At 41.4% G+C, this 18,195-nt stretch overlaps 2 protein-coding genes and 1 long non-coding RNA gene across 18 annotated transcripts in view; 1 reads left to right on the top strand and 2 right to left on the bottom strand.

Moving 5' to 3' along the window:
* etv1 (ETS variant transcription factor 1) overlaps window positions 1-7,814 on the bottom strand; it is a 25,288-nt gene extending 17,474 nt beyond the window's left edge. For 3 of the 7 annotated variants that reach the window (XM_037073232.1, XM_037073229.1, XM_037073230.1), the window contains exons 1-5: window positions 7,680-7,814; window positions 5,866-6,548; window positions 5,516-5,618; window positions 4,940-5,030; window positions 4,525-4,572 (exon numbers count right to left, since the gene is read on the bottom strand). In XM_037073232.1, the coding sequence (XP_036929127.1) occupies window positions 4,525-4,572; window positions 4,940-5,030; window positions 5,516-5,618; window positions 5,866-6,017 (394 nt within the window). In that variant the 5' untranslated portion in view covers window positions 6,018-6,548; window positions 7,680-7,814. Of the gene's footprint in view, window positions 1-3,664; window positions 4,277-4,524; window positions 4,573-4,939; window positions 5,031-5,515; window positions 5,619-5,865; window positions 6,549-7,679 lie in introns of those variants that run through there. The other 4 variants (XM_037073231.1, XM_037073234.1, XM_037073235.1 and 1 more) reach the window with 4 other exon arrangements.
* LOC119005526 lies at window positions 7,777-11,087 on the top strand. The gene is made up of 2 exons (XR_005070531.1): window positions 7,777-7,910; window positions 8,703-11,087. It is a non-coding gene; the product is annotated as an uncharacterized LOC119005526 (long non-coding RNA).
* Window positions 9,614-18,195, bottom strand: part of dgkb (diacylglycerol kinase, beta) — a 95,064-nt gene continuing 86,482 nt past the window's right edge. For 9 of the 10 annotated variants that reach the window (XM_037073222.1, XM_037073220.1, XM_037073225.1 and 6 more), the window contains 3 exons: window positions 16,202-16,322; window positions 15,858-15,918; window positions 9,614-11,643 (listed from right to left, as the gene is read on the bottom strand). In XM_037073222.1, the coding sequence (XP_036929117.1) occupies window positions 11,536-11,643; window positions 15,858-15,918; window positions 16,202-16,322 (290 nt within the window). In that variant the 3' untranslated portion in view covers window positions 9,614-11,535. The remainder of the gene's footprint in view (window positions 11,644-15,857; window positions 15,919-16,201; window positions 16,323-18,195) is intronic. The other variant, XR_005070529.1, reaches the window with a different exon arrangement.

Here is an 18,195-nt window from a genome sequence, read left to right on the forward strand (position 1 = left end):
TTTATCTGTTGATGAATCCCAGATTTAAAAAGAAAAACGTGTTCAAAAAATGACAATTAAGGTTATATTTCTATAAAAAAAAAAACATTCAGAGATTTTATGTGACAAAAACTATTTCGCCACGAGGTCCATTTAGCAGCATATCTGGAGCTTTCAACCACATTACACAAACTTTTTCAGGAGATGGAATCATAATTGTTCAAAATGCCGTTTTTATGACCATTGCAAGGATTCATCGCCAGTGTTCACTTAAATCCACATAAATCAAATAATTTTATCTTGATTAATGCAACGATCTTCCTGATTGTGTCTAAAACATGTTGACTTCTGTTCAAATTCTGATTTCAGTGTTTGTGTTAATGATATCTGAATTCTACGGGCTGATAACAGGCCAACAGGAAATGCGACAAAATAATGTACAAAAATAACCTTGAGAGGATTTTGAGCAAAACATTTTCCACAATCTCTAAAAAAGAAGTCGTACAATGAACCGTGTTTTCCCGCCAACACGAGCCTGCGAGGGAGAGAATATTTTGCTTGAGGTGACCGTCTACCTCCTAATTCCACTTCCTGAGGTCGCCTTGTCCATTGACTGCTCCACAGCGTCGCCTCTCGCTAGCCTGCCAGCAGCCAAACACCCATTGTTAACAGTATCTAATTGGCTTCTTCCCTACTGGTGAATCCACCTGTACCTACCGAGTCAGGTCTGTTCCAAAAACCTTCCAACGCTTCACCTGCGCCTCAGAAAAAAAACGCCCCTGCACTCGGGCTTAATGCTAAAATAATGAAGCCTGCTCCGCTCCGGCTCCAATTAAAACACGTACATATTTATATCACACATATTTACACTCGGTGACAGTTCGCCACGTCCCTCAAGTTTCAACTCTCTCTGGCCAAAAAAAAAAAAAAAAAGGAGATTTAAATGTGTCATTAGCACGTCTATTTATACACACAATGGGGTGGATCCTCATTATCACAGCATCAGTAACGTGTCTCGACATGTCTGGAGATCTCGAACAAAAATCACTGATTTTCCATTTTTGCCACTCTTGATATAATCAGGGATGGTGTGTGTGTGTGTGTGTGTGTGTGTGTGTGTGTGTTTTCTCTCTCCAGCCAGAGGTGTGAATTGAGGGGAGAGTAAACAATCAACAGATCATGAGGAGAAATTGCTGCATATTCTCCAACAATGTCAGGCAGGTGAAGAGGACAGCAAACAAAGGGCTCGAGATGAGTTGACTCCAGGTTCTGCTGTCATCAACTCTCTATTGTGTGCAGCTCTTTTAAATGTTTGTCGGCCCGGTTGAAGCGCTGGAAAACAACTTGTGCTACTCTGCTGAAGGCTTTCTTAAAGGGCCATTAGATTAAATTATAGAATAATATATTAAACTAGTGAGAGGGAGAAGTCCTCACGGGGTAAATTATACTTCTAATCGTCTAAGATTTCAGGACTTTTATCTGATTTTTTTCAACAACACAACAAGGAAAAACACTGAAACAAAGGCTGCGAAGAAAACAGCTCTCATCTTGTGATTACAGCACAAACAAAACTTCAGAGAGCCTAACTTGGAGAGGGACAAAAGAGACGATGAGAAATGGAAAAAAAAAAAAGGAAAAGCAGCAGAGTCTCTGTGTCCGAAAAAAAAAAAAAAAAGGAAGTACAGGATGGATGAGTCACCGGCCTCAGTCTGTGAATGAGCCAGCTGATCCCTGCAACAAACTCCTGGGGAGAACGGCAGAGCTGGAAATCTGCCGCCATTCACAAAACAAAAAAAACAAAAAAAAGAAAAGAGAGAGAGAGAGGGAGAGGGAGGGAGGGAGAGGGACAGAAGGAGGAAGACAAAAAAAGGAGTGAGGATGAAAAATGGAGACGTTGTAAAAGAGGCCTGAGCAGGAGAAGACTGTCCGAGGTGTTTCCTGAACCTGCGACAGCTCCGAGTGCGACTTTTAAACAAATTCAACATCCTGCGTGCAGCGATGTCAAACAGACAAACTACAAGACTCTATACGAACAAAAACCCAACGTAGTCTTATACCGAGAAATCTACCATGTGACTTTTTATTTCCTGGCGGGACAGAGAAGACCTGAGTGGAGGTGGAGGTGGAGGTGGAGGGCAGTCGTGGTTTCTAGGTGTCAAACACACGCCTGTCAGCTGACGAACGCCCTCTCAACCATCTCGTTCTCGGGGAGTCGGAAATTCGGTTGCTCTCCCATAATTCCTCCTCTCGTTCCAATTACCTGAACTAATAAATCTTAAGAGAACGGGGAGGTATTCCTTTTCATCTTAATGGACAGGAAGTCATTCATTAAATCTACAAATCTTGAAGCATACCATCATCACGTTGATCCACGACAGGCAGAACTGTAATCTTTAACAGTAATACCTCTTTATCAGCCGCCGCCGTCTCTTTCCTCACTTTGGATACTGAAATATTAAAATCGTGTCTTATTCTTTTTTTTTTTACGCGCCCTGCGGTGAAGCACCGCGCCGACCTCATAATCTAACTGCTGCTCAGAGTTGGCTCGACTACTCCAATATCTGTTTCAAAGCATACTTTACTTTTTTTTTTTTTTTTTTTTTTAAAAAGAAAAAAAGCTCTGGATTTGAACGACGAGCGTTTTCAAATGTGCTGAAGAAGAAAACTGATGGAGCAGATAAATGACGGAGAGTCTTCTTCACCTGTGTGACGGCTGCGAGAGATAAAATTTCTCCAGACACTTTTTCCAGAGGACGTGAAACAATTCAATCCTTGTTCTTACAAAAAAAAAAACTATGTGAGTTGATTCAATCATACGGCACACTGGAGGATTCTACTTTATAACTGGAGTTACGGCTTTACAAACTCACTAATACATTGAGATTGATATCTTTTGGGGGGCAGGTTTGCATGTTACCGTTCTAAATTGTAATTATTAAACATTTTAACTGACTCGTTCTGCGTGAATAAAACAACATACTGCACGTATGTTACGTTTTGCCTTTACGCTGCAGATCTTCACGTCTTCTCATAATTTCTAATCATCCTATTTTAATTGAAGGGACTAAAAATAACCCCGAAAGTAATTTCACACATTAAAACATACATTTTTTCAGAAGTGTTACATTTTGTCACTATTTTGTAGCAATTAACACAAAATTTTACCACTGAATAAATTGTTTTTTTCCTACTCTTATAAATTAATTTTCATGTATCCACACGGTGTAGAGAAGGGGAAGATGTAGTCGAGCATCACTAACGTTACAGAACATTTGAAATTCTTAATTTCCACACCAGTGTTTTGGCCCTTTTGCAGAGAAAATAACAGCAATTTTGTTTCTTTTCTAAATAAATACAAAAAGTGGTTTAAATCGCTCTTTCAAAGCAGTCATGTACAACTTCACACTCTGTCTGGATTTCAGCTTTTACACAGACGGATCAAATCATAAAACTTCTTCCATGAACTCTTAAAAAAAAAAATGTTTTGACCTGAAGCTGAAATATTAACTCCCAGCTTACATGCAAATATTCAGAAGCACGTTTTGCTTCTCAGTGAGATGCAAATACGACAAAGTCAAGCAACAAAAAGAAGCCGAGTGGACCAACATGCACATGCACAGAAGAACAACACGGAACAAAGTCAGGAAGAAGAAAAACAAGATAAAGAACAATATTCACCACTGACCAAAACTTCGGTGCTGCAGACACGATGGAAAGAGGACACTCGCGCTTAAATCCTGAAGCATCACGTCTCAGTTAGACCACAATGAGCACGTCTTGCCATCAGAGACAAAAATATATTTTAAGAAAAATGTAGAGATTGATGAATATATAATTAAAAAAAACAAACAAAAAAAAAACAGTCGATGTGAGAGGCTGATTCTGCTGGTTTAGAAGTCTGCGATTAAGAAAAAAAAAATTATAGATCCATTCTCTCTTTTTTCTTTCTTTCTTTTCTTTTTTTTTGCTGCCAAGAAATGAAATTGAAGAAGACAAGGTGATGGTACAGCTGGAGAAGATAGAGAGGTGTGCTGAGAGGAGGCAGAGAGAGGCAGAGAGAGGGAGAGAGAGAGAGAGAGGAGAGAGAGAGAGAGAGAGAGAGAGAGAGAGAGAGAGAGAGAGAGAGAGAGAGAGAGAGAGAGAGAGAGAGAGAGAGAGAGAGAGGCTACAGCAGAGCTCTGGTATAGAGGTGGAGGTGGTGGCGGCGGCGGCTGGCGTGCAGCGCGTTAGCTCCTGCCAAAAGCAGAAGAGACAGTGAGCGTCGGAGAGCCTTCTCCTGGTAATTTGTGATGACACTCTCTGGGTAGAGCCTCCTCGGTCTCCCTCAAGACCCCTCGCTCACAGTCTCTAATGTATGCATGACACACAAGGTGCCTCTTCCACACAGGCTTTTAATTGGACTGCGACGCTAGGCAAGTAACTCCAGGCAGCTCTTTTTCTCCCCCCCCCCACCTCCTCCTCTCCTCTCCTCTCCTCTTACAACCTATCCATTTTTACCCATCGCTCTCCTCCTTTTTTTTTTTGCTCAAGATTTGAAACACTCACCTTCTGCCAGCCAAGTCTCCTGCAGCTGACTGAGGTCCTGGAAGAGCTCTGGAGGAGGAGGTGGAGGTGGTGAGGAGGGGAGAGAACCAAAGCAGAGAACAAGGTTTGAAGGCAGTTTTTTTTAAAAAAAAGAAAAAAAGAAAGAAACAGAGTCAAAGCTCAGGAGAAGTATCAGAAACAACTGACTTCATTACGGAGGGCTGATATGCTGGCGGAGGCTCGGTGGGCACGTGTGCAGCTAATAACAAGTCAATTTGTGTCTCTGACCGCTGACAGAGGCTTGTGAGAACCATCACAGGCCGCTGTGTTGTAATTGAGATTCTGTACTTAGCAGCACAGGTGGCCACAAACCAATTGAATTTTGCTAAATGTTTAGGAGCCGTGAAATTAACTTCTCCCGCTGCCCTCTGCCTACCTTCAGTGTCCAGAGCCAGGTCAGACTTAATGAATTTTCTCTTTCTGTCATGTGCCGGCCTCTGGCAGCTCGTTGTCTTCTCCTGCGGCTTCTGCAAAATAACACACACAAAAAAAAGAGGACACAAATCAATTCCTTTTTTTCGCCGGAGTCAAGTGATTGTGTTGTTGGCTGCAGCACACGTGCAACTGAAAGAGCCTCAATGAGCCACTCATGGATGCCTCTGACACTTGTAAAAGCCTGAACCCGGTGCAGAGGGACCCCTGTGCTCCACTCATCAAGATAGAATGAAAATGTAGTAGCACGGTGCAGGACCAAGCATGTAGGTGTGTTCAGGAGTGGGCACCTTGTGTAGCTGCTTATCTTTGATGATTAAATGCAACTTAAATGGTCCCTGAGGGGGAGAATGAGTGTTTGGCAGCAGCAGCAGCAGCAGCAGCAGCAGCAGAGAGAAAGGCAGAGAGGAGATCAGAGCAAATAAAAAAAAGAAGTATCAGAGAGAAGAAGAGACAATAAAAAGATGTTATAGATGATGTGGAAGATGTGAGTCTGTGATCTGATTTTGGCTTCACTCACTTTGGAGTTACAATAAGGCACCTGCTGGTCGTGAAATCCATCCATTCTGCGCCGCTGTGGCTTTAAAAGATGAGCGATCTGCAGAGTCTCCTGTCCGGTCACCCTTCAGATACAGAAAAAAGGAGGAAAGAAGGAAGGACGTGAATCTCTCATACAGATCAGGAACCTTCTCCTGCGATATTACAGACAAACACATCCGGCGACGCTGCAAAAGTTAAGTTGCCAAATCTGCAAACGTCGTGCGTAAAGACGCGGAGCGCGCAGCGAAATGTTTTTTTTTTTTTCTTTCTCCCACCACTGTTGCAGAATTAAACTTGTGACGGAGGGTGTGTATGAAAGCGTGCAGTTACCTAGCGACCTCGCTTTTATTCATCCGCTTGCAGAGTGCCACGGAGCGGCTCGCAGGATCTCCACAGTCCCGGCTGCTCGCCTGCGCTTCTCCCCCCTGCTCGCTGCGTTGCTTTCTAGCGAGGCTTGGCATCGCCTCCCCGGGGCCTCCCATGGAAACAAGCCGCGCTCCCGCTCTCCTATTGGTTGTCAATGTCTTTCACCGGATCAGATTGCTGGCAGTCAATCACGCTGCACGGCTGCAGGCGGTGAAGCAACCGGAGAAGGAGTCGATGCGCTCTGGCGTTTAAAGTTTGGATTTATGTTTATTAGCAGAAATCTTGTGCGTAATTTGGAGCTTTTTGGAGTTCAGACTTGCAAAAAACACACACATGCAAACTGCACCCGCACACACACACACACACACACACACACACACACACACACACACACACACACACACACACACACACACACACACACACACACACAGTCACTCCTCTCCCGGTCAAGTTTGTGTCCATGGTAACTGTGTTTTGAAGAGCCTCCAGAGGGACTCGCTGCTGCGCCAGCTCTCCCCTCTCTCCTGTAAGGGATACATTGTTGGGAGTGCCGAGGACCCGCAGAAGGCGCTGACCTGGAAGTGAAGCACAGGTCACCGGGCAGAACTGAGGACAGCTTCCAAAAAAACCCACACCAAACACTGCTGTGAAAAGAAAAACACATGACAGATTGAGTTAAAAGAGAAGCATCTCAGCCTGAAGCTGTTTTTCCTGCAGCTTCCTTTAGCAGTCATTTGCTTGAACACTGTTGGAAGCTTAAAAAACACAAATTCAGTTGGTTATCAGTATTGAATATAATCTATAATACATGTATATTAAAATACAAATATAAATTGAACAACATGTGAACACAAGACTAGGAGTTTAGCTATGTTAGCTATGAGACAGTAGAGCTAGATCAGTAATGTTAGCTAGCTAGTCAGCTAAGCTAACAGATACAAGCTAGACAGCATTCTCTTTCCTTAAACAAGCTTAAAACAACAATCAGGAAGATGTTATATTTCTTATAATGTATGAATCAACATACTTTACAAATATAGTATATAATACATTTATATTAAAACAAAAAATTCAATTAAACAACATATGAACACAAGGCTAGGAGTTTAGCCATGTTCGCTATGAGACAGTAGGGCTAGTTCACTCATGTTAACTAGCTAGTCAGCTAAGCTAACACAGACACTAGCTAGACAGCATTCTCTCTACACTCGTTCCTTAAACAAGCTTAAAAAACAGTCAGGAAGAATTTATATTTCTTATAATGTATGAATCAACATACTATACAAATATAGACTATAATACAATTATGTTAAAACAAAAAATTCAGTTAAACAACATATGAACACAAGGCTAGGAGTTTAGCCATGTTAGCTATGAGACAGTAAATCTAGTTCACTAATATTAGCTTGCTAGTCAGCTAATGTATAATGTATAATGAATGCATAAATCAACATACTGTACAAATATAGTCTAAATAATTTATACTAAAATAACCAATCTCTCTCTCTCTCTCTCTCTCTCTCTCTCTCTCTATATATATATATATATATATATATATATATATATATGTGAATACAAGGCTAGCAGTTACGTTAGCACAGGGATGGCAAAGCTAGTCTACTAATGTTACTGGCTAATAGTAACTTTACTCTGCTAGTCAGCTAAGCTGATGCAGATACTAGCTAGACAGCATTTTTTGACATTGATTCCTTATTTCAGCTGCAGACTTCATATTGTTAGTTGTTACACTTATACATGTTATAAACTTTACTTACCTCATACTGCGTCATCCCACTGTTGTTGAAGTTACACAGGAATATCCTTTGGCTAAATATATGACTGTTGATTCTTTACGCAGTTATTAACATAAACACTAAGAAGCCTGTGGTTAAGTCAGCTAAATGTTATATTTCATTTTATTTATTTTGGATTAACTTAATTTATAATTCATTTATATCAAAATAAAATAGCAGTGGAACAACGTGTGAACACGGCCTGTGGTTTGGGTAAGTAAGCAGGCTAACGTTTATGTGGAAACGTTAGCTGGCTACTCAGTTAAGCTACCGTAATGTATCTAGACAGCTATGTCTGCTTAAAACTGTTTGCCAGCAGTCTTCAAGTTAGTTTCTTTCTTTAAATTTATTACACTTATTATTACTAAATGTATACTTTACTTACATAATACTGTCATTAAGGTTACACAGGCCTTTGTCTTCAGGCTACATGTATGATTTACTGCATGTCTTTCCTTCTCGGAGGGGTGATACCATCTCTGTTGCTCTTCTGGAGGTTTATTTATTTATTTATTTATGTATGGTCAAAGTGTTAATCTGATTAACTATCTTTGTCTGCATTGAGGATGTCAAATCAGGAGTGACACTTTTTTATTGTATATATTTCTTTGAAAATGTGTCATGTTGAGTTACATGAATAAATTTGACCTGATTTGTCTATTAATATCTTTATTTCTTACTTTGTATTATTTTACTTAACCCATCAAGTTTCAGCACCAGCAGAAACCTTCAAGAAAAGTCAAAAGCCATCAGACAAAATAAGACATGTGGCAGGAATTTCTGATAAACACTGTGAAAAGTCTGCATGTAATCATACAGACTTGTATAGTCAGCTTTAGGAGAGGGACACAAAAATAAAATAACAAAACAAATACATTTAAACATTTCAAATGAAAAACTTTATTTTATGTTCTGTAATCTAACTGAACGCAATTACGTAAACGTAACTGGCTGTGAAATAAATGTGAATAGATTGTAAAATCATGTTTTGTTTGTTTTTTACAGTACATCAATCAATATAAAGATTTCCCCGATACAGGACAGATCTCAGATAAACCCCCTGAAAAAGGAACCTTTACCTTCGCATTAAACACTTGACTGAAGGACGGACATATCGGGAGGCAGCAGTGGTCACGCTGATGCCATCTTGGATCCAGGCAGGGTTCCATTACCAGGCAGGTGAAGTGGATGTGAAGTGAAGTACCATGTCACTCCTGCTGAACCCCCCCGAGGAAGAAGGAACGCGGTTCAAGTGTAGGCGTCCACCCATCTGACACCGAGACACGCAGTAAACCAAGTGCCACTCAGGACAAACAGGACCGACTTTCTTTCTTTCTCACCAGAATCCCTGAAGAGTCGACTGTGCAGAAGTCCGACAGTGTTTTCCATGAAAGTCGAACTGAAACTGATGGAAGTCTTTGTTAAGAAATCTATGATAATGTCTGTTTTGTACATATTTATTGAAAACTGTGATTAGGATCTTGTAATTCCTTGTAAGGCGCCTCTTCAGTGTTGAGGTCAACAGGCCATCGATCATTAGGAATGAATAATTTGATTGGTGCAGAAGAAAACTGATCATTATCACTTCACATCCACCAGCTGATGGGGGCGGTGGTGTTGTCAGCTGTTGCGTAGTCCTAATTTATAACGGATAATTAACATTCTGGTCATTTTCCATGAATAAGATGGGTGACTACGTGACGTAGAGTATAAAAGTTACACTTCTTCTCTTTGACTAAGTAAGATCCCTAATCTGTCGACTACAGCAGCTCTTGTTTTCTAACTCTTGGATAAAACAGGATGACTGAATATACACAAAAAGCTGCAGTATTATTATAGTTTTTATATTTCTTCACCATGTTTTGTGTGTCGGGGGGGTCAATGGTCAAATGCACACAGAACACCAGAACAACACATCAAACAACAAAAGCTTTTTTTTTTATTATTATTTCCATCATCACTTTTTTTTTTTTTCCGAGTCAACACTTGGCAGGCAATAATTTGTTTTAGGCGGAACGACACGGTGTGAGTTCTAGAGTGAAGCAGTAAGCGGAAAAATAAATAATACTGTGTACAAAAATACAACCTTCACTGTACAAACGCTGCAGAGTACAAAGCAAAGAGATGGAGACAGAGCAGACCTCGGTCTCCTCTGGAGGTATGGCACTTTTAAATTTTTTTTTTTTTTAATTTTAAAAGACTGTTTAAAGACTTTTTAAAGACTTTAAGAGCCTGTAATTCTTCCTTGGAACAAAAAACAAACCAAAAAAACAAAAGCAGAAGCGCAGTTCTGTTAAAAACAACACATTCAGGTGTGTGTCGCACCGGTGGGTCCGTAACAAACCCCCTGAAATCTGAAGTCATGTTTGTGTTTATCTTTAGTGAGACGCGATAAGACAAATACAGAATAATGTCTTTTATTTGTATAAGCTAATAATAATAATAATAAGTTAAAGGTGCACTACAGTTTTTTTTCCCCAGACGGTGTCTGCACACGTGAGTGGTTGTAAAATGCCTCTGAGAACTGTAATCACTGGATGGCATTGATTTTCAGTATTGATTCTTTAAATCAAGCCGGTACAATATATATGTCAATAGTCATTTTGTATTTAGACTTTAATTGGTTAATGTACGCTCGTATGCGCGGCGGACTGTAAACACTCAACAGTAGACATCAGGGCAAAAAATCAATGACTCGGAGGAGCTGCACGGTCATCGTACCAACAAACACGTTACGCTCTTTTTTTTTGTTTTTTTTTGTTTTGTTGCCCTTTACACTTCAGAGTTACCTGAGAACCTGAAAAAAAAACACAGGATCCCACACAAACGCAGCCATTTTTTCATAGATAAAGTAACGATATGCTTTAAAACCGTGCGAAAAAAAGTTGCAGTTGTCAAAAAACCCAAAAACGATCAATTTTCCACAATGTGTCAAAACAGATCTGAGGCCACTCATGCAAACAAGAAAGTGTGCACGCGGTTGGTAAAACTGTCCGGACGTCTCTCTCGTGCGACGTGAAACAAAGAGTGTCATGCATTTTTCATGAAGACCGTTAAATCATTCCTTCATCTTTTTTTTTTTTTTCCTCCGACGGAGCAGCAACACGGCAGATCAAAACATGACAAGGATGACTTTGCAGGAACCGTTTTATAAAAAAAAGAAAGCAAGCAAAAAAGCTTATTTCTCTGTCTTCTTCTTTTTTTTTTTTTTTTACGCCACTTGAAGCCATTCATGAGTCAAGCGCTGAGCAAAGACACTTCACTTCTTACTAAACACTTTGGGGGGAGGAAAAAAGATCAGCCGCTGACTCCAGATATGTCAGCTTCAACAGCAGCAACCTCGCTCAGTGTCCATCATGCATCAGGGGTATGCAAATGCAAAAAAAAAAACCTGTTTAAAAAACATCAATAGCAGCAAAATATGAATAAATAAATAAATAAATACATCATATCACCAAAAAAAAAAACACATTCATCTGTGGGTTTTTTTGTCCACATGGCACGGATCACAACAGCAGAAATAAAAACAGGCTTTTTAGAAAAATCAAGCTTCCCGAAATAGCTTCAGTATTTTTGGAGCTGGACTAAAAACTACACGCCGTCGGTCAAAGCGTCGGCTCTACGCACGCCTCCTTCCCGATTAATTGAGCGGCTTCTTCTCGGTGACGTCTCCACATGCTGCAGGCGATGCTCACTGAACCTACAGATCGCTACCGTACGCTGGGCTATCAAACAGGCGTCAAAAGACCCTCTTCGCTAATGGGGGCCGAGAGATGATCCACTTGTGACCGCCGCAACTCTTTCGGGAGCTCGTGATGACTCCCGAGGTCTGGACGGATCAGTCTTTGCTCTCGGTGCGCGTTCGTCGGATGAAGGACGAGAAGAAGCTGCGGCCCTGCTGCGGTCCCATCAACATGGGCGCCTGGTTCTTGTGGACGATCTCGATCTGGTGTTAGGAAAAGAAGCAGAGATCAGATTTAGCCTGGTGTTGCATCACAAAGACACATGTTAGAAAAGCCTGTTGAGGGTCCATAAAGCAAAACTCTCGCCAAAATGCAACCTAAGCTTTTTTTTGTGAATGTATATGAGTCAAACCGTTGTGTAAAAGCATAATTACGACCAAAGAGGCACTTTTAAGATTTAGATGTAGTATCACCAGGGTCTCTACACATGGACAACTCATGTTAGCAGTAGCTTGTTCCTCTCGCCGCCGTCCTGCCAGTGGAGAAGTGTCGATCTCTGAATGTGACATAACCTGGAGGACAGTTAAGGTGGAACTTATGTCTTCCAGCAACAACTATCCACGCGATGTCTCACGTGACTTTCCCATTTTTTGATTTTAGTATTATTTCTCATATGAGGCTCCTTCTTCAGCTTCAAGGTCAATATTGTTTTTTGCTAACGACAAAACAACAAATTATCTGAGCATTTATATGGAACTAAGCTTGAGGAGCGTTCCGCCTTAACTGTCCTCCAGGTTACGTCACATTCAGAGATCGCTATTTCTCCACTGCCAGGACGGCGGCGAGCTGAACAAGCTACTGCTAACGTGAGTTGTTCAAAAACTTTCTTTTTAGTAAACTCTGTGTACACAAACAATGTTGTCAGTGCTGGTGTTCATGTGTAGAGACCCTGGTGATGCTACCAGCAAAGTTTCATGTTGTGTCGAGACTTCTTACTGTTTTAAAAATAGAGCTTGTGATGCTGTCGTAAAAGTGCCCGTAGCACTCCCATTGAAAATGAGTTTGACCTGAAAATGAAAATCTGGTAAATCTTATAAGTGCCTCTTTTGTCATAATTATGCTTTAGAAGGTTTGACTCATTTACATTGACAAAAAAACCCTAGGTTGCATTTTGAAAAACCCTAGGTTGCATTTTGGCGCGAGTTTTCCTTTAATGTGGCAAAACATTAACAATCCTCAGCGTTCACATCTCTGATAATGAATGTTAACGTGCACTCTGGTGCATTATGGGAAAGAATCAGATTTATGGGGGAGTATTATCTGACAATATCCTGTTTCCCCCCAACAAGGATGCCATTTTCTGGTTGAAGGTTGAAATTGCAGATCAATGGGACAACAAATATCAACCATCAAGGGGCTGTCGTATTAACATCACACTTCATTATACTGAACGCAGTAATGGGGAGAGGAAATGTTACCATCTGCATTAAAGGGACCACGTTCACTTCAAAAGGAGCGCTGCCATTTATTGTACTTGCACTCTGACTCGGCAGCAATTAACCAGCTTTTGTCGGCTTTCTGCCATCATCGTTAAACGTGACTGAATGTTTCTGATGTACGTTACAAAATACTCCAAAATAATAACATTTATAAGGGAAGATCTGAGAGAATACATGAAATAAATGTGGTGAGTAATTGAACTCTGTTTTTAAAAGATGCAGCATTTTTTTTTAAAGTATTTATAAGCATCAACAGCTCCAGTTACAGAGCGACGCGCCTCTTAAATAATTATGAACAATTAGATCAAATTAATTACAGGACAAAAATCCTCCAACGTAAGAAAACTGAGGATTAACTTCTAAGTAACACTTTTAAAAAAGTGACATTTTACCAGAATCTCTTCAGAAAAAACAGTAAAATCTTCAGTTTGCACCATTTAATTCAGACCTCGTTATCAAAGAAACTGTGACGCGTGTCATATGTCGCATCAAAATGCAAATGGTTTGATGGTGTCGAATATGTTATGCACGCAGAGGAACTGAGATGCATTTGCATAGCTGTTGTTGTTAATAATTAGTGGGTTAACATCCCAACAACTGTGATGTTTTTATAAGCATTTAACAGGTCAACTCATTCAAATTCAGCTCCAACATACAGTTACCAATAACACGCCGTGGAAATCATTGCAGCACAATCGTGTTTTATCAGATCCTAACTTTGCTCCGTCGAGTTGTGCCGGCAGACACGAGAGCTCTTTCCGGGGCTACTCGTTTGGTCACGCGCCGGGCTTTTTAGCGATCCATATGTAAATCTCAGCAGCTCCCCATCTGCAGTGGTGTTGTAATTAAAGCTAAACACAAGCGTAATCAACGCAAACTGAAGAGTTTCATTATCAGAAATGAGGAACTTGGACGGAGGGCGACACTCGTCAGAGTGCATGTCTGAGACGTAAGACGGCAAGCAAATTAGAAGAAGTATGACTTGCAACATTAAGTATTTGTTATCATGAATTACAGCAAAAGAAAACACAAAACAAGGATCTGTAGGAGACAGAAACTCAACTAGATGCCATCTGTCTTTTAATTTGAAACCAGTGCTTTAAGACATCAAAAATCCCTTATTGTGCAATTGAATATATGTTGTCTTGTTGTTTTTTTCCTTTGTTTTTTAATTCTTAAGATCCATCTGCCCAGGAACTGCAGACAAAAGTAAGTGACTGGGGTAAAATCTGGAAATAACATATTGAAAGTTTTACAGTTATTGTGCTTTGTCCCAGAAAAACAAGTAAAATCAGGTGAGATCAAGTTTGAAATCCATCACAAAAGGGTTTGTTGGAACGCTGATCAGGAACAGCTGGAGAGAATTCACAAAGCTCAAAGGTCTTACTGATAATATAGATTTTTTTAAATAATACACTTAAAGAGTTTGTACAATGGAGGAGAACAATAGTATCTCTTTTCTTGAAAGACATTATTATGACTCTGAAATAATCATTTTAAAATGTTTGTCAGGTCAGAAACGATTGTTTTGTTTTTGTCTGGAAGAATTATGATGGTTGTTTCCGGCTCCTGACAACTTGGTCTGTCAGGAAATAGTAGAAACCATCGCTGTCACGTAGCATCTGTGTTTCATCAGCTAACATTAGGGTGGTCGGGAATACTGAGCGCATACTGTCGAGTTCAGCCATTGTTACGTTATAATGTTAGCAACTTAGCTAAGGCACAGACCGGCAACCGCTTCAGGGCTCAGATGATTCAAGCAGCAGCAGTGTTGTGATGAGAAGTTAATTCCTAATACAAGACATTTGTAATAACAACATCAGAGTGTGTAATACGGTCGGACAACATCTCTGTTATTCTGACTTTAAGTCTAAAGGACCCAAAACCCCCAGAGAGGAGCAGCAGAGGCCCGGGAGAACAGAATCGGTGTGTTTACCCACAAAGCTACAGCTCATAAACAGAGCAGTTTATGAGCCAGATCTGCTGTGTGAGTCACTAAAGTCACAATTAATCACTTCTGGACAAATTAAACATGAAAATCAAGTTCTGACCGAGGACAGTTTTTTTTTATTTTTATCATATTCCTATTTTTTGATCTCTGCATAAAATCAAAAGTACAATGTTATCTATTTTTCGGCATCGGATTCATTTTGATTTTGGATTCTCGACTGAATATCAAAAGCACGGATGATGCACAGGTTCAAAATGGGGAAACTTTGCTGCAATTTCACTTAATTCCAAAGGAAACGCTGCAGTCAGACGACCTGCTCAAAGAAACTGGCTCAATATTCCTCCAACTGGAAGTCAGTAGAGAGCCATCAAGATGATTCGCTCCGTCACGTTGAAGACACTTTTAAGGAAACAACTTCTGAATTTGGAAGCCGCCGTCCCATTTGTGAGCCAGCAGAGCTAACAGGCAGCTAACGCTCAGTTAGCAAACTCTTTATTGTCTCTCTTAAATAACAAAAGTTGTCAGCCGTCGTCGAGTTGTCACCTCGCCGCGGTGATGTGCAGTAGATGTACACTCGGATCAGTACATTGACACGTCGCTCTTATATGTGCAACAGATCGCACGTCGGATGACACCCAACTTGAGCGATGGGTGTCACCAAAGGTGCTACAGAATGTTCAACCGGAGAGGCTGAGCGAAAACATCTTCTCGCTCCGGTGTGAATTTACTCTTTAAGCTCCTGTTAATCATCGGCTCCAATTTAAACGATTCCCTGACGCATATTGTCTCCGTCTTCAAACTCACCGTCTCATCAACAGTTAAGACACATCGTTCCAATAATGTCATTCTGCTGCAGCTCATGCACTATATGCAACGTTACCTCTGTATAAATAAGTATTTGATTTGGGTTTTTTTACCCTAACATATGCCACCACTTAAATATTTTGATTGATGGTCGCCAGTCTGCGTGAACCACCTGCATGCGTTACAGAATGAGGCGACGCAGTGGACACATTTAATGACTTACTGTGCAGGGCGTCTGCATCCACGGTTCCCCATCAATCTGCATCGGGAGGGATTTACTGGTTCTGTCAGTGGAAAGGACACGGGACAATTACACTTTGTGAAAACGTTTGTTACGGCAAATTTAAATCCTAAAAGGTTGCAACAGGAGACCCAGTGTTCGACTCACAGGAAGTGAAAACCATTTCATATCTGAATACTTTGTTTCTGTCACACAATTTAGCCTCAAACAGACAAAACATTGTTGATTTTTGACTTGATAATCGAAGCTAACAGAATCTTGCGAAGGTGCCAACAAACAAACGACGATAGTGACTTAATTGGTCGACTCGAACGCTGAACGCTGACCTGATGGTCACGGAGGAACACTGCGCCAGGCGTCTTCCAGCGCTCTTCAGCCCGGTGTAGATCTGACCCATCTCCATGGCTCCTTCCAGCCCCACCACCTCCAGGAGCTGGTCAGACAAGTCTGAAACACACAGAAACACACAGAAACATCTTCAACACATGCAGCTTAATCAACCAGAGCTGCTGCAAATTGAAAATTCTCTTCTCTTTCTTACTGTTAAGATGGAAAAGCAGAACTACTTCAGTCTGTTTTAAGCTGCAAATAATGTTCAGTAAATGTTTAATAAATACAATGTTTATGGTTATTGTTGCCCTTAAATGTTGCTGGTGTTATCATGAAACCAAGATCCTTTCACAGGGAGTGAGAGGAATAATAAGAGATGAAGGGAAAGCTGAGGAAGGGAAGAAGAGAGAGGAAGAAAGTCATGAAAAGCACATGACGTGATGCTCCTGACTTCACAGACAGAAAAAAAAGAAAAGAGGCAACAAGAACAACAAGCTACAAACAGAACAGCTATTAATTAGATTGCACCGGCAATGCAAAGCAATCTTGAGATAATATAATTATTAATTTCTCTTCTGTTTTGCAGTTATGAGCATTGATTTTGCCCCTGCTGGAAGCCCAGTGTCACGCAGGGCCCATCTGTTTTCAGCGGCCCGCTCTGCCTCCGACTCTCCACCGACTCGTCCCTCCACAAATTAAGAAGCTGCTGCCTCGCTGCTGGGAGCAACGCAGACACTAATTGAAACTAAGACCCATTTTTAGGCACTCGGTGCGTGCGAGCGCGTTAGCTCGCTGTCACCGCCGCTGCTCCGTCGCTGTCGTGTTTATCCGAGTTTCCTGAAGGAGTGTCGCAGGTAATGTTGCTGCTGTCGTGAGGTGTTGTTGTTGCTGCCGAGCTGCGGTGTCCAGCTGTCACCATGGTGATGGACATGCGTCTGGCCCGATCTCTGTGCCGGACTGTGAGTGCAGTGCTTTCCAGGGTCGGCGTGGAAGAGCGTGTGTACACACCCAGCAGGTTGACCTCCTGACACCGGGCTTTAAAGCGGCTCCCCCCGGCTGTGACTTCTCACGCTAATGCAAAAGTCTCACACAGGCCCGCGCTGACACGTATGATGAACAGCGTCACCACGGCGATAGGGATTCCTTGTTGCCCAGGGCTACAAAGATCCAGTTTACCCAAGAGTGCCTACCGCCTGAACAACGATAGAGCCTCTCTGTCAAATATAACAAGGTCAGTACTCTGTACAGCCATTGGATGTTTAATAAGAACACAACTCAATATATTTGACCTGCATAACCGTTCACTTCTAGATGACCTGGGGGATTTTTTTTTTACCAAACCTCAGAATTCAGACTCAGAATTCATGAGAAGTGAAGACAGGGCTCATGCAAACACACTTTCTACAGTTGTTATGGCTTGCAGAGATGATTCAAAACACTTTGATTTCTGAGACACACAGAAGAGAAGAAGTTGTCCCTGGGAACTGTTGGGAAAAGGGCAGACACTTTCAAAACATACCTGGCAGGTGACTGGATGAACCACTTGTCCATCACAAGCTAACTTCAATTAGATCAACAAACCAGCGGAGCCAGTCAGAAGAGTGATAACATCTTTACCATCAAGAAAAGTCTTCTGATGCTGTAACAGCCTCAGTGCTGAACTCTTAAGGAGCCACTAATGCCAGCAGTTGCCTTTTCTAGCTGGTTGTTACACCTAAACTACACCTGTAGCTGCCAGTCACTCCTTCACTGGAGCTGACTGGTCCAAAAAACTGGTTCAGACACAAGTCTGCATGATCTCTGTGTGAAATGTTTGACACTTAGCACAATACATCTTTATGCTTTCTGGCTATAATTTCCCCACAATGGTCCAAGAGTCACAAAACTGTCATCTGAGCAACCTGAGATCCCGATGATTCAGTCCTCTAGGTCAACAGCCAGTATCACCGGGCTTCCAGATATTTGTACTGACACATAACGCACATCCAGG

Source organism: Acanthopagrus latus, chromosome 17 (genome assembly GCF_904848185.1).
Source record: "Acanthopagrus latus isolate v.2019 chromosome 17, fAcaLat1.1, whole genome shotgun sequence".
In the NCBI taxonomy this organism is placed as follows: Eukaryota; Metazoa; Chordata; class Actinopteri; order Spariformes; family Sparidae; genus Acanthopagrus; species Acanthopagrus latus.